At 37.1% G+C, this 16,692-nt stretch overlaps 2 protein-coding genes across 2 annotated transcripts; one reads left to right on the top strand and one right to left on the bottom strand.

The window, feature by feature from the left end:
• The first annotated feature begins 198 nt into the window (after nucleotides 1-198).
• On the top strand, nucleotides 199-3,648 carry LOC114536218 (uncharacterized protein KIAA0895-like). Its single transcript, XM_028557546.1, has 5 exons — nucleotides 199-539; nucleotides 1,575-1,773; nucleotides 2,387-2,555; nucleotides 2,786-2,953; nucleotides 3,236-3,648. The coding sequence occupies exons 1-5, from the start codon at nucleotides 199-201 to the stop codon at nucleotides 3,646-3,648; spliced, it is 1,290 nt and encodes a 429-aa protein (XP_028413347.1).
• A 519-nt stretch (nucleotides 3,649-4,167) lies between these two features.
• On the bottom strand, nucleotides 4,168-14,208 carry LOC114536250 (solute carrier organic anion transporter family member 4C1-like). Its single transcript, XM_028557576.1, has 9 exons — nucleotides 13,904-14,208; nucleotides 10,969-11,160; nucleotides 9,361-9,713; nucleotides 6,531-6,933; nucleotides 5,932-6,106; nucleotides 5,482-5,641; nucleotides 4,808-4,980; nucleotides 4,436-4,650; nucleotides 4,168-4,312 (listed from the first exon to the last, which is right to left on the bottom strand). Exons 1-9 carry the CDS (start codon nucleotides 14,091-14,093, stop codon nucleotides 4,185-4,187), a joined length of 1,989 nt encoding a protein of 662 aa, XP_028413377.1. The 5' UTR covers nucleotides 14,094-14,208; the 3' UTR covers nucleotides 4,168-4,184.
• Between the last annotated feature and the right edge of the window lie 2,484 nt (nucleotides 14,209-16,692).

Consider the following 16,692-nt stretch of genomic DNA (forward strand, 5'->3'; position numbering starts at 1 on the left):
CAAAGAGCAGTAGCAGATAACGCATACTGAGCAACTGCATAAGTATATCACGTGCAAGTTTGGAGTGCCGAAATGTTGGGAGATCGGTAGTAAATATTGCACAAAAAAAAGCAGGCGCGCGCGCCATAAGTCGAAGGAGCATAATTCTAACCGATCACTTTAACAATTATTACGTCATAATAGACAAAAAACACAATCATGAAATTATCACTTGTCAACAAGACAAAAACAGTTATAAAAACTATCAAACCGACGGAAAGGCAGCGAAGTGAAGAGAACATCATCTCATGTAGTGAAAAGGAAGATTTCTTTCGCCATGGTAAAATACCAAAGAGCCGTTCAGAGAAATTGTCCACTGAACCATTCCGAAGAAAAACACACAAAGTCTCCTTGGAATTTTTGACCGAGGCAAAGCGAATACTTGATATTGTAAATGAAAAATACCATAGCGGAGATACTTATTTAGACGAGGTTTTTGGTCCACAAATATCTCAAGATGAAGCAACGAAATATTTGATCCATTATTTACAATCAGAGGGGTTAGTATCATTTGTTTGAAAAACAAAACTAAATGGTTTTTGGTATTGTACATTAGGTAAAAATTGGGATCCCGTACAGTAAAGACTAAAGAAATAAAAATTCCCGGGTGGCTATGGGAATTTATTTTCTTATTCCTTATCTGGACTTAATTTCAGCGGCGTGGATAGAAGCGTAATTCGCGGTGTATTAGCATATATTTATCTTTTGAACAATAAATTAATTTTTTAAACAATAAGTAAAAAAAGTAGCAGACATGAGTATTCGTCCCCCCCCCAAATAGGTGTTGAACTTCACCCCCGAAAAACATATATCAGCTTTAGGAGGAGTGAATAATGTTACATGGCATAGGCTAGCATCTAGTTTATTTAAACTTGAAGCGTTTGGCGCGAATCCCTGCGACGTCCGCGCAGGAACTCTCAGATTCTTTCCAGGTCCCTGCGCAGCAAATCCAATATGGCCACCATATTGTGAATCCTGGAATAACTAGTTAAATTTTTACAACCTTGAACCGTTACATTTTACTAACCATTCGGTGATTTAGTTGAATTTACTAGTGGACTAACCTAACGTATAACTCATTTGTAATTTACCTTGTTTTCTTGAATTCCAAGCAATCTGATTTGGTCTGACTTTAATTTCGATCTGTGCCGAGCCCCAAAATTTTCTAAATTCTTCCTTTATGATCATTTAAAAAGAAAATAAAAGGTCTGAAACGGAAGGCCGCGCAATTTTGCTCAATAAATAGGGCTTTTGAGTTTCTGGCATCGTATATGACCTCTAACTTTCACGATCATTTTTTGAATAAGCATGCTTGAGTATATTTATTTACTTCATCTTGTAGTACTTGATCTAGTAGCAATTTAAAGTTTGGGCTTTCACAACTTATTTGCATTTGACTGTCCTCATATGGGGGCAGATAGCGAAAAAAATAGAGAAATAAAAACTTCAGCAATGAAGCGGAATTTTGCTTTCTCAATTTGTTGACTTTTCACAGTTTTTTAATGCAGCAGCTACTAATTGGCCTCTACGTTTAGACTTGAAGGGGCGTTAAAAATAATTTGGTCAAGCGACATTGACTGCTGTGGACGGATAATTTGGACAGGACCATGTGCGCATCTTAATAAACCCGAAAAACGCAGGTACAGATTATGGTTGAAGAACACTCCTGAGAATGTTTACTTACGACAGCAAGGCATCAAGGGATTGGCTGATCATGAAATTGGCACGCATTACGTATCCTTGAAAGGATTTGACCCGTATGTCAACTTTTGGACTTTGGGTTTTCCATTAGTGCAAGCTATTTACTATATTTATGGGTTAAACAGGAAATGCGTTCTGACAGAATCCTTTCGTCTGCATGTCTAGAGCTAGTTCCAACTAGCTATTTCATTTTCATAGAGTTGTATTTTAATCATTTTATATAAAATTTATGAAGCATGCATGGAAGACTTTTTTTATTACCTAAGACGTTTTCAAACTACAATATCAGTTTATTTTCTAATCATGTTTCTTTTCAATCTTCCTCACTCAAGGATGTATAACACAAGAAGTTTCTAAATATTTATTTTGCTACTTCTCTTTAGGCTCCAAAGAGAAACTAAAATGATTTAAATTAAGATTTAAAAGAGGTTTTAAAAAATTGTAAAGAGCTAGCCTGAAAAAGAGTAATTAAACCAGCCAAAAAGTCTTAAGCGAAATATATATTTTGAAACCTCTCGTGTTATACATCCTCGAATAAATGAGATTAAAAGGAAACATGAACAATTACAGAGGTGAAAGTTTCAGAAAAAGGATTACTTTTTGCTTGTGTGTAAACTTTACTGCAAGTTCCTTGATTTTGAATCAGCTTAGAACGTTAAATGACGGTTTCCAACCATGGTTTTCGAACAGAAGACTGTTTGGTTTACGCAGCCTAAATTCGAAGCATCTCAGAACCACAGAAGAAGGATTGGCTGCAATCAATACATTGTTGCAACTGAAATGCAGACTGCTTTGGTGGCCTGCTTTTCTCTACTGTAAGTAGGTGGGGGAAATTATATTTGGCCAGTGCATTGAAGTTTAATTCTTGAAACCATGCAGAATTAGTCTACTAGATTTCTTTACTAACAGCCTGACCAAATGTGGGAATATTTTTCAATTTTAGTAAAATTTTATCATTCTTGAAAATTATACTCATGATACTTTCTCCCTCCCGAACACCAATCGAAAAATTGCATATCCCCCCTGGATTCTTTCCATACCTTAGACACCGCGTGTATGTCGATCCAAATGTCTTTCAAAGAGTTGTTTGATCATCTGGTACTTTACATTCGTGATCCTGATCAGAGGTGGAAGCATGTGTTGAGGGTGAAACGCGATCTAGAGGACTGTAGTGGATATGGCGGGAGTGGAAAGGATCAGGTGTATTTCACTGGTAAGAAAGAAAACAAAATGAAACATGGTGAAGAATTACTACTTGTAACAAATTAACATAATTTATGCAAATAAAACCACATAAATACATTTGCCGAAATGAGGCAGGAGCCACAGGTATTGGGATAAAACATTTTTCAGTCAAAAAACTGTTGAAAATATTACTTACTTGGGTTCGTCTCTATGGTTTCATCACATTCCGGGCAGATAGAATGTTGAGTTCAACCAATACTTTTCTAACCTATAAAGTTTCTACGTACACACGACATTCATACATTTTTAGGAGCTGTGAAACTACTTCGCGAAGCAAAAGAAACCGACTTTAGGCTTCTCTACTCGGGAAAGCTCTGTATCGACGAACTGAATAGAGTAAAACGGGTCCGGAGACGCTCAATAAAGCTGCCTCATTTCATGCATGAATTTCCCGAATACCGGCATGCATTGCGCGAGATGTGTTTCGTGAATTGTTTGGAGCCACCGACAATTATGCATTATGTTTACGGTGATGTAACACTTCAAGATAGGATGGCAACGGCTCGACGAAATAAACTTAGGACGAGAAAATCACAGCCATCGACAAAGTTAAAACCAAAAGTTTGTGATGACATGAGAAAAGGAAGAAAAGATGGTGCTGAATTTATATGTTGTGAAGTTATTCCCATAAAATCGAGATCTAAAACACTGTGTATTAAATAAGAGGACATGCACACAGAAATAAAGTGAGATTGTGCATGGTAGAAAAATTAAATAATGCAATTGTTTCATAGTTTTCGACGTTTATACCCATATCTGAATGTGGTTAAAATTCAGAACACAAGGAACATGTATTAATCCAACAAACATCTATTGAGCCATTCAAAATCACCAGTTGTGGCGATGTTGAAATAAATTCCACAGCCAGCTCACGATAACTTGTGTTTTTTCCTTTTGGTATTACAGGTTTGATCTGAGGAGTGGAAAGTTGAATTTTCGCAGTCATTCCTACTGAATTGTTAAAAAATATCCCACATAATTTAATAACTCGTTCCTCCTATTTCCATCCCTTCCAATATTTTCATGATTGTTTAATAGATAAGACTTAGATTTATTTAAATTCTTAATATAAAACACCCGTATAAACCATTATATACATGCATATTACCCACCAGTCATTCGCCATTATTATCATGCCGTTCTTAAATTAGTTTGTTGATTAAAAATTTTAATACGACCAGTTTTACCACTCGAAATTGTTACAGAGGTGTCTCATCGGCTGCCAATTGGTCTGCACCCTCGTTTTCCAAACCAGCGATTTCCTCTTTTGTCTCAGGGATCGTTTTGCAAAAATACCAGGACAAGAAGTAGCAAATGGTTGTACACACTACAAGAAAAATAGGAATGGTAAGCCAAAAACTACAATTTGCCTTGTTGAACTATTTAACAATTTAACAATTAATTGAAAGAGCAACGGAAACTTTCAGTTCTCGTTCAGACCTGGTCATACCTGAAATAACCACACCAAATAATGCAATATTTCGACTCAGGGACACGATATCGTAATCAAAGCACCTCCCTTTTCTTCCACATATATTTTGCCATAACCGGCACGATTCATCCACTATGTGACCGAATATAATAGGAGAAGGAAGAAGACCAAATGTTTTGTAAATCACATACGTGACCCCGGAGGCAAATGCACGTTTGTCATCAGGAACACACCTTCGAGAAAATATTGAAAAATATAAATTTAGCAAAGTAAGATGACATTCCAGTTTTCATATTCTAAATTTACGACTTCATATTCTAAATTTACGACTTTGAAGTCGTGATATCCCGTATCCATGATTTCGATTATTTAAGAATATAGTTAACTGACCTTAGGGTAACTGTTCTCGTTGGAACAAGTGCGGTAAAGCGAATTGCCGACGATATGACGGCGAATAACGAGAATATCACGAGATTCTTACAGTCCCGATCACAATAACCAAGGGTTGCTGAACCTCGTTTATTTCTAGCTTTCCCTGGTATGCAGGAGCAATTTGTGAATGTCTAGAACAATTCAGGACCAAAAAAGACAAGACAATCGTTAGCGTGTAATTATTATAATGTGTTCGTTTCATCACAGCATTTATCTCAAGTTTACAGCCCTGAATGCCCGTGAACGATTAAGCCTGACCTCGACACTTTATGCCGAAAAACGCCGACAAGCGTTGTGAAAAAATGTGTTGAAAAAATGCTTCCATGCCAACGATATACGTTAAGGTTTTTTGGCATGCTATATTTACTTCCAAGTTTCAAGTTCCCCCATCTTACTTTTTTATCAAAATGACACCAACCCTTGTTATATTTCTAAATCATTAGTTGTTCATGTAGACATCATTGTTGGTGTAAATTCAATTCTCTGAGAGGGTATACTCCGATACAAGACACTGGAATGATATGTACTAGTTCTAAAAAGTTATTCAGTACCAAAATTTCTTACGATCCTGTCACTGTATAACCAGAATCCTTTATTATTTCAAGAAAGAAAAAAATTTCGTTAACTCTGACCTTGTTACGATGTCGTTGTGTGCAACCAGCATGACACGAATCAAAGTATGTTAAATTATCAGATCCACACACAGGCGAGAACGACTTTAGAGAACAACCACAATTCTTATTACATTGGGATTTCAGTAAGCCGAAATTACTTGACTGATTCATGCTCGGGCTAAAGAAAACAATACATTTGTAAGAATGAATGTTCTTGCATGCGACTTATTACGGTAAAAAGCATGAAATTACTGTGCATAGAAATATTAAAATTCTTCGTGCTAAAGTAAACAATAAATAATCGTTATCTAAAAAATTCTTGTTGAAAAGTAATAGTCTATTTTGGTATTATATTAAAGAAATGATGAATGTTTTCATTCGTGCAATAAAGCATTTCATCTTTTACCTCGTGAAAATATTGTTACCATTGCACTGATAAACATTCATTATTAAGTGCATACTATTTACCTGTGGTATTGCAGAGCAACGCCAGCAATATTGGCGTTTTCACAAGCGGGTATCAAGTATATTAGGGTTCCTCCAATTGCCAGTAAATTACAAATGGCAGTCGCAGCCGCAGCCTTCTTGCACGTCGTCTTCAATGAAAACAGTCGAACAATTATGGAGCCGCTGGCAACCCCAACTAAATAGTAAGATAAGCAAAGAAACTTTTCAAAAACTACTCAAATCAACTTTGTTACATTTGATAATGATAAGTTAATTTTATTGCTTTTAATGATGACAAGTCAATCTTGTTACATTTAATAATGACAAGTCATATAATTTTGTAACATTCAATCATGGTAATAAGGTCAATTTTTTACATTTAATAATAATAAGTCAATTTGGTTACATTTAGTAACAATAGGTAAAGTTTTGTCACATTCAAAACTGATAAGCCAATTTTGTTACATTTAATATTGGTTAGTCAGTTTTGCTAAATTTTCGCAATTTAATTGGGATACGGCTTCAGCTGGCAGCCTGACACAACTCTTTTCGACTTATGTCATATATTGTTTGAACAGTGTTGTCTCGCGATTTGATATACTGATTTCTGCTATACTTACTCACAACTCCCGTGAAACTTATGGTCGCTAAAACGTATCCTACACTCACACCATCCAGGCCAAACTTCACGCGCAAAATTTTAGAAAAGAATGTCCCAATAGTTGCGGCATAGAAGAGCAAACACGTCAAACCCAACGTATTGAAGACATAGGTAGAGTTCTTCAAAAGAGCTTTCAATTCGGATGGAATTTTTCTTAAGCTTGGTTGTTTTGAATCGTTGCTGGGTTTGATATTCCCCTCGCGTATGTGATTTTGTCGTCTCTCTCTCGCCCCAGGCATCTCACGAGGGAATCCAGATAAGATAACAGAAAACAGGATTATCAGCGATCCGAATAAAAGGAATCCTATCCACCACGCTCCAATCCATCGCGGATCCCTAGGAGTTAGACTGAAACCAACCGGCTAAGGAAAACAGAAATAAATGTTTCAACCGCAGAAAGACTGCTCATCGGTCGAATATTTGTATAGGAGGTTATCATAGGATTTTGCCATAAAAATTTGGGATTAATATGAAACATCGCGTGATTATTTGTACAGGGTGTCTCAAAAAAAACCGAATCCATCTTTGGCACGTTATTGTGCATAAATTAATAGGTAAACGAGCGTAATTTTTTTATATTACGAAAGAACAGGCTTTTAGCTGTCAAATGACACATTTTTCGTTCCAAATAAAGGAAAAATGAGGGAATACAAGTTCAACGAAAAATATTGGTCAAAATCGCGTTCTTTCACCTCCGCGCGTGATTAATGCATTGAGAAACAAAAGAAGAACCAATTAGTCACAGATGTGTCAAAACTGATTAATTGATGATTAACTTACAATTCAAACTTAAGAACATTAATTAGGCTCCTACACCTTCGACATGACCACCGTCTCTTTCGATGCACAGTTGACATCGTTTTAACATTGCCTGGACAGCTCTTCTGATAATCGGTGGGTTATTTTGCAAAGCGTTAACTTCGTCACGAATGCGGTTCCGCAAATCGTTGAGATCAAGCGGCGGTGTTGTGTAGACCTTGTTCTTCAGGTATCCCCAAAGGAAAAAGTCGCAAGGAGTAAGGTCAGGGGATCGCGGTGGCCATTCCACGTCATGGTAGAGGGCAATGATACGGTGACCAAACAATTCTCTCAAACGATCACGGACGGCAATTAAACGGTGTGCCGGAGCTCCATCTTGCACCCACCAGAGATTTCGGAATGCTCCTCTCCTTTGCATCTGGAAATTTTGCTGAAGTTGTGGTACCACGTCGTTGTTCAACATTTGCAGATAGTTTAATCCATTTACATTTCCATCAAAGAAGAATGGCCCAATTATCTGGCCGTTGCCACAAAGTCCGATCCAAACTGTCAGTTTTTGTTGACTAGAATTGATTTCAAAGTTAAATGCGGGCGGTTGTCCTGCAGCAGCATACTCCCTAACGTTGTGGGTGTTAACTTGGCCGTTCATGGCAAAACCGGCTTCGTCTCCAACAACGAATGATCGCAGGAATTCTTCGTTTCGTCTGCAACGGTCAACCAGCCATCGCGCAAACTGCAAACGCCGAGCATAGTCTCGAGGAAGGAGTTGATGTCGGATGTGCATGCGGTAAGGGTACATGTTCAGATCTAACCTCGTTATGCGGTTGAACGTGGCATGTGGTAGGCCAACACCATTCCGTCTTGCGCTTGTGTCTGTAGGATGATCAGCTAGCCGCTGTCTGACCACCTCAATGTTAGCTTCTGATCTCCCCGTGCGCCTTCTGCCAGAATTCCCCTTGTTTCGATTTAATGTTGTGCCATGTTCAGAAAACTTTCTTACATTTGACCAAATTGTTGAGAGTGCAGGCGGTTGCCGCTCAGGAAAACGTTGCCTGAAACTCTCCCGAGTTCTTTGCAAACTTCCTGTTTCATGAAACGTTTTCACAATAAATATTCGTTGTTCTGTTGTAAGTTGAACCATGTTTGCAATAACAAAATTATGCGTATGCAACTGCATATGCAAAGTTAATTCACTAACCTAATTCCCAAGAGACTTACGTTTACAGTCAATTCTCTGAGGTGAAAGAATGCGATTTTGACCAATATTTTTCGTTGAACTCGTATTCGCTCATTTTTTCTTCATTTGGTACGAAAAGTCTGTCATTCGACAGCTAAAAGCCTGGTCTTTCTTAATATAAAAAAATTACGCTCGTTTACCTATTAATTTATGCACAATAACGTGCCAAAGATGGATTCGGTTTTTTTTGAGACACCCTGTATAAAAAAAAGCATGAAGCATGAGAGTTTTCTTTCAGAAAGACAGATTTCACTGCCATCTTTTTATCTAATATTTTGTTTACCTTTTGACTTTCTTTACAGTGGCGTAGCCAGCATCTATATAATTGGGGGGCCATATTCATATATTCATGTTAACAGACTGTAAAAACACTGATTGATTTGAAAAGAAATTATGCCCCCCGCCCCGATTATCTCGCTGGCTACGCCACTGGTTTTTTAGTTCCTCTGGGATGTTAGTTTGCATGCAAATATCTTTCCGCCATTTTGCTTAATTATCAAAATCGTTGAACGATCGGCGTTGTTAATTTTAACATCAGATCACCCCTAATGAAGGCACTAAACCAGAGTGTCGTCGAATCGTTGGGTCGTGAATGCAATCTTTGTACGATGGTTACCTTCATCAATTAAACCAGGTAGCAATAATTGCGATGAATCATGTCGTTCTTATTATAGTCTTCCTTTCGAGTGTAATTTCTCTATGACCCAGCTTTATCTAGGTTTGCAAGCTTGGTCTAGTTTTAGTTTTACACTATAATAGCTGTACTGGAGAAGGAGTTTGTACGCAATAATACCTGTTCTATATCCACGTAGATGCTCAAAAACTTCCCACCAATTATAAATCCTAGGCCTGGGGATAAGAATTGTATAATGTTACAAATTCCTAAAAATAATGGGAAGGATTTCGGCTCGACATTTTCATCCAGGTATGCATTGAACAGCGAAAAATAAGGTGCGCTACCAGCACCCATGGTTAACATCGCTATAATAAACACTGCCAGGTAGTACCAATCCCCTCCACTGTTTTCACTGACGCATGGCGCCATCGTTCCGTTTCCATGACTACATAAACCTTGCAGATGTGAACTCCCCGGATGATACCGACCAATCATAAAGTGAGGTAAAGCGAAGATAATTACGCCAAGACCTATAAAATCAACAAGCAAAGCAATTAAGTCATTTGTTTGATATGCGAAGTTCTCATCTGTGCTGCTTGATGAGTCATAAAAAACATCTTTTTTGTATTTATATCCTATTTAATATTTATATTTATATTTGGCTTCCGCCCATAGCAAAGAAGTCAAAACCACGCCAATCGTGATTATGCCGCCTCAATGTTACTAAATTAATTTGATTTAAATTAGACCGCCGCTTCATTTCTTTCAAGAAAGCTAGACTAGGGACAAGTACATTTTTTGGATAATACAACCTAATACTGGTAGAGGTAAAAAAAAACATGAATTGGCTCGGCACGTACGTGATGCATTTTTAAAGCCTCTTGAAGTTCACTCGTCATGTATCATCGTCCACTTATCATGCTACCCACTACAGGCTGATTACTAACATCTATCCTACGTATTATGGAAAATTTGAAACCATGATGCAGCTTTTAGATAGTTGAAAGCGTCAACCCCCAAGGTTAAGACAATAAAAAACCAGATATGAGCTCATGAAGAGCGTTTATTGCCTGGTTTCCATTTAGTCGTGAGTGTCGTGAACGTGTCAAGCTGGCTGATGTGACCAAAATACGACGTTTAACCTAGGCCTTTAAGCCTGGTTTCCATTTAGTGGTAATTGTCGTGAGCATGTCATTTTCGCCGATGAGAAATTGTCGGGATGTAAATTCGCTTTCATTCCTGTATTCAAATCTGTCATTGTTGACTGCACACGTATAGAAATATTCTATCGGGTCGAATGCAATTCAAACAATAGATAATTAGATGATAATTGAATTACATTCGACGTGACCAAAAAGCGACGTATAACCTAGGCCTAAGAATATTTCAGAGGGTAACGCCATAGTGTAGTGTCGACCAGCTGTGCATGTGTATAAAAAACGCAAGGTCAACCTTAATAAGTCCCCGGAAGCCTGCATTCTTTTGCCAGTTGAATAAAAGCGAACATATATGAATATTACGTTTAATTTTGATACACCCTGTATACCAGCTAGGCCTAAATTTTAACCACAGACGCACTGGTAACACCTCATAACATCTGCAACCATCCCCATCCTTAAATTCTGTAGATGTTATCCTCATCGAGTGAAGTGTCGGAAAATCACAACTGATTGACCCTTACATACTCAACACTAACATTTTTTAAATGAACAAACCAAGTGTACTTTAACTCTGCGAGGAATTCATCGACGGACTTAAAAAGACGATATACCATACTGTATGTACCTGTCACTAAAGCCCCTCCACTCATCCATTTTATTTTATTACCATAATCCCCATAGTAACTGATAAACACCACAATCAACAATGCCGAGATGTCGTTTGCTGCCGCGATCACCCCCAACTCTTTGGCAGAGAAGGCAAATCTGCGTTCAATACTTGGCAAAACCAGATTTGGAAATCCCCACGAAGCTATGCCTATAAAGATAATGGCGCATATATTATAGAGCCCGGTTCACTGTACAGATGACAAAATATATAGACATGCTTGGAATAGTTAACGTTGTAAAATTGATTTTTTGAATATGGAAAAGATGAACTATATCTCCTTTTAAGTTTGAGCGATGTGGGTTTTGCTGGATTTAAAAAAAAAAATTTGATTCAATCAATTTCAAGGTTTGCCAACACAAATTGACTGCGCACGTCGAATTTGACCTTAATCTCCTTAAAAAGGGCATAAAGTCATGCACTTGTTTAAGTGCTAATGAAAAATGTATTAATTGATGTAGCATGCATTGCACATTTGATCGTATATTTCATGAGCTGATATCACAGCTTCGCTGCTGTTTGAAAGACTTAACTTAATTGGTATAAAACTACAAATCTTATGGAATTTTTGCCGTTGATGAAGCGAATCACTATAAATTTCCGAAAACGTCTGATTTGACTGAGTGTATAATTTTGGTGCGCTAGTCGATATCAGAGGCTTCCAATATAAAATGGGTAGCAGCTCCAAACTCATCTGTGCTCGGCCTTTGTTTTGGTAGTAATAAAATTGTGTATGGGTTCCGATTTTGAGCGTGCCGTATAGGCGTATACCAATGAATTGAATATAGTGTAAACGGCGCTAAAGCCCGTCCGCGCACTTGAACGAAGCTACCGCAAGCGCTCTTTAGGCAATGATTTGATCTTTAATTCTTGTCTTTCAATCGAATGTTTCTAGAATTTTGTTCGTCTTACCAAATACAATGTGGAAGAGATATCACTGAATTTATCAGTCTTTAACCTAATACTTAGGAAGGTCAAGGGAAGATGAATGTGCGTGTGCCGCATTTTATTCATTATTGATAAATCATAAATCATAATCACAAGTTGTTTACAACACTCGCGGCTGTGTTGTATCACAGACAATTTAGAAGACGGAAGATGTTTTCTGGATTGTCTATGGTTGTGTTAAATATACAGTCATGAGCGCGCATTCAATACAACGCGGCCGCGAGTGTTGTAAACATTATACGGCGTTCATGCATTCTTTTATTTTGCTTATTTTTATAGTAATGCTGACGATTTTGTCCCAGTTTTCCTCAAGAAGTAGGCCAATATTTTGAGCTACATATATTATACATCTTCTTTTCCTGGCGTTTATACTTCGAACAAATTTTGGGAGGCTCTGTTCCATCTTTCGCAATAGTAAGAAAAAAGCTGGCCCACATACCGTGCTTTACGCAGAGCGATCTTACCGGACAATAACTAACCCTAGCGACCTAATCTTTGTTGTCTGAAAACACGCTGCGTGAAATTAAACACTTTGCAACAGCTTGTATTAATATGTCTTCAGATGACAGTAAACACTTCCGCTCTAATATTTGTGTTAAGCACTCTTAGAACACTTAACTTTCAACTACCACTGAAGGCATAACCGGTATCGTTACAGCTTCCTGCTCAGGTTAGTTTTTTTTGGAAAGATGCATTGTAAGCGTTAGTTTTTTTGGAAAGATGCATTGTAGGCGATGTTTGTTTACAAAAATATGTCGACAAGTCTCGTCACCTGAAAAATGTACTTCAGCGGTGTCATATTGTGTTATAGCGGGTGAGAATACAAGCCTAAACGACCAAAATTATTGTATACATAACATTGAATCTTATGTAGTAAATTCAAAAATCTTCACTAATATAAAAAAAAACTTTTGTTAAACAGCGAAAAAACAGAATAAAAAGCAAAATGCTGGAGTTATCCGCCTTGCCTGTTGTGGCTAGAATAATAGAATAATGATCTTGCTATTTTTCGCACTTGCTATATTTCTTAATTTTAATATTTTATTCGCCAACTGAATCATTCAAAACACGCATATATTGTCATGGGTTGCCTAAGCGATGTCACCATTACCGATTTATCGTTAAATTTATATATTACATATTATATGATATATATCAATTTATATAAGTTTATATATTCATTGCGTTCATATATAGTCCATATATTCGTCTCGTAATGTAGCTACTACACTGAATAATCGCTTGTCACGAAAAATTCAAGTGGTCTTAATTCTTAAAGAGGCAATGATTAGTGTCTACCAAATGCTTATGCTTCATTCATTTGGGATACCTTTACAGGCTTCAGTACGGGCTATACCGACGCCGTCACCGGGGGAATTGGTAAGACGCAATTCCTAATACTTAGCTTCAAACTTGGTGAGAAATAAGATTTATAAATACTCAACAAAATATGTCTTGCGCAAAAGATTTGAAGCTTGCACACGGCAAAAACGAATTGTCTGAATTAATAACCTTGGTGTACTTCAGGCCTGAAGTGGCCATTTCACAGCCTTCAGATGCATGTGTATGATGAGCTGTCAAAAGATTGCAGAATGCTTATTCAGAAGAAAAATAGAACTCTCTAAAGTTATTCAATAGTTTTCTCTTTGATAGCGATATACAGAAATGCGTTGTGAATCAGTGATGAGATTTTAGCAAGCCGGTATTGCATAAACGGGTCCCGACAGGTTCTGTGTTACAGGGCAAATTAAAAACAGCTTATAATCCAATCATTCAGTGATATAAACACACTCAATTGCTATGTAGTGCCGCCTGGCCCAGCTGAATCCAATTAGAACAACAATTCATCGAACAAGCACAAGTAAGGGCATTGCATATTTTCCTAATTTCAAAGCACGGATTTTACACCTCTGCTCAGGAACGCAATCTATGCAAAAACACTAACCTTGAAATAGGCTAAAGACACTGAAAACTGCGACGAACCAAACGGGTGAACTTAAAAACTTGAGATATTTTGGTCGAATCTTCCCCCATCCATAGCTGGTGCATTCGTCCTTGTTGTTTGAAATATCCTCTGTTTTCTCCAATGGTGGCGCTGTTTTATTCGTAATCACATTACTGTTTTTGTCCTCCATGATAAGATCTAGGACTCCTAAAGTTAAGAAGTAGCATTACCCTGTAAAAAGTTCAGTTGAAGGAGCTGTAATACACTGTCTCACCCACGAAGGACTGACATATAATGAGAGCGGAATTTTGTTCACCCCCTGTAAATTGCCCCTTGTAACAAACACGGTTGGGGCAAAATTGAGAAACAAATACTTGAATGCATCATTCCAAGTGATTGAATTACAATTATTGCGATATTTTCATTATATTGCTGACGTAAAAAGCGCGATTATTAGTGTGTATTATAAGGCGTCGAATTGGTCAGAATTGGTCAACAGAGTTACAGAGGTAGGCTTACTTTGGCTTATAAACAAATAATATTGTTTACACGGGGAAAATTGCGTGACCCGCTGCTTTGTCAGGTTTTCACACAAAAAACTTCATCCGTACCTGTCATCCTTAATAATTACTCAGTAATCACTGTTAACTAGAGTTACTAGAAATACATTTATCTAGAATTTCCAACGACATTTCAAAGTAAGGAAATAATTTTGTAATGAAGCCAAACCTAAAATGAGTCAAGGTACCATACAGCTAGTACTGCCATTACTCGACATAAAATTAGTCAAAATAGTCAGTGAAATAAGCATTGCTTGCACGTCACCATTTTGTTTAATTTTAAAATACTTGTCTTTGATTGTATAGAAGAGTTGCGCAATTCTTTATCGAATTCTACCGAAATTGGGCTGTTTTTGCTAAAATCATGTGATAATTTGGGCAATTTAATTGTACGTATACTCTTAAGTCGGGCAACTTTTATTGAAATGATCCCCGAAATTGTTAAGGACTGCTATTCTGTAGATTTAGATATATTTTTTATCTTTCATGCTTGCTTTGTTGCGTGTAAAGTCGCTCTAAATAGATTCCTGATCGCCTTTTTCTTTATCTGATTGGCTTTACTCGTTTGAATTTCGCGCATGTCAGGATAACGATGATCATCGAACGTCCATGACATAGAATTTGAACTTCGCTTTGAACGACTTTGGTTTCCGCATTGTTCTTTCAGAATGCCCAGTAATAAAAGACACAAGTTATTCGTTTCAAGTTATTCAAACTATTCGTTTTATTTTGATTTTGGTCCAAGAACATGCAGGATTTGTCCGGACACGAATCCTAGCTTGTTCATTCTTATTCATTGTAAAACTATAGCACTAATATATTTATTGTGTCAAATCTGTTCACAGGATCTAATTTTGCCGGATCCAACTCAGTCCCTATGTTATTGATAAGGCAGCACTGCATCCGCTTTTGTAGATTTCCTGCCCATATACATATACATTACTTGCAAGGCCACTGACTGTAAAACATCCGTCAGAAGTAAACTGGGTCGTGTGAAGATACTGAAGCAGATCGTTTTATGCAAGTTAAGGAATATTGTAGTTTAAAATGTAACCAAATCGTTTGTTTACATCATTGACAGACCATCACCTTTAAAATTCTTATAGAAAACTAAAATCAATAAAAAATGCATAGTTCAATAGAAAATTTCGAGCCAGTGGGATTATAGTCATTTATACAGCCTTCCGTCGTTGTTTACATAACAATCGAAAACCTCAGCTATAACTTTGGAGTAACTATTCAGGTGATCTGAGATAATGACGTCATAAAGCGTCTCGACAAAACTGAGTTATCATGCACTTGGTGATATTTGCCCCTATTCTTCTAACTAACTAATAATACAAAGGGTGAAAAATTTACATTATAATTTGCAGTTGAGAAAAAATAAGCGTGTTTTCACATAAATATGATAAAATTACTTGATATTTTCGAGTGTCGAAGTCAAATGCAATGAAGGAAATGATAATTCAGTTTTGTCGAAGATCTGGCTTCTGATTGGTTGATTTTTATACCCAAATCAGCTGGATAAACCCAAATTTTCCCACTGTTTACCAATAAAATGTACATCCTCTTAACCTTCGCCGTGGGCATGACCAAAGCCGAGTTTGAGAATCTCGTGAAGGTACGAATTTTGAGTACCGTACAAGATGGCGACTATAATCAAGTATTACACACTTAACTGAATTATTCACAATCACTGGCTAAAGCTATAAGAATATCAAGATGGCGACAATCGTCTCTAAATTTTACATTCGGATGACTGCGGGGCAAAAACCAGGTTTATTCATATTGATAACTTGTACTCATTTCCCTGGCAATCTCACTGTATTGCTCGGCCGTAGTTTCGATTTTTGTCTGAGGAATGCGAGTTCTATATATAATTATTTAGCGGCCGTTCCTTTAATTCAAGTACTAAAATTATTGTACTTTCTCTAGTATTTGCTTTAAAATGCAATCTTCATTTAAATCTCTCTATTCAATTTTATATAGCGTGCAAACTATTATTTACATGTACAGTAGGAGGCAAAAGTTTGAGTCCAGTCTTTGTAGAATTCCAGTATTAAATCCTAGCAGCGTATTCGAGTTAGGACATGCGTGCTAATGTTTCAGTACTGTAAGCAATATTAATTGCTCACTATTTTGGTCTTAATGATCTACATTATAACAAAATAAAGTTCTTATTCCTTTAAACTGCCAAAGATGGGTGGGAAAAAGGGCAAAGTGATGGTG

This window comes from Dendronephthya gigantea, unplaced genomic scaffold (assembly GCF_004324835.1).
Source record: "Dendronephthya gigantea isolate DGI-Jeju-01 unplaced genomic scaffold, DenGig_1.0 000132F, whole genome shotgun sequence".
Classification (NCBI taxonomy): domain Eukaryota; kingdom Metazoa; phylum Cnidaria; class Anthozoa; order Malacalcyonacea; family Nephtheidae; genus Dendronephthya; species Dendronephthya gigantea.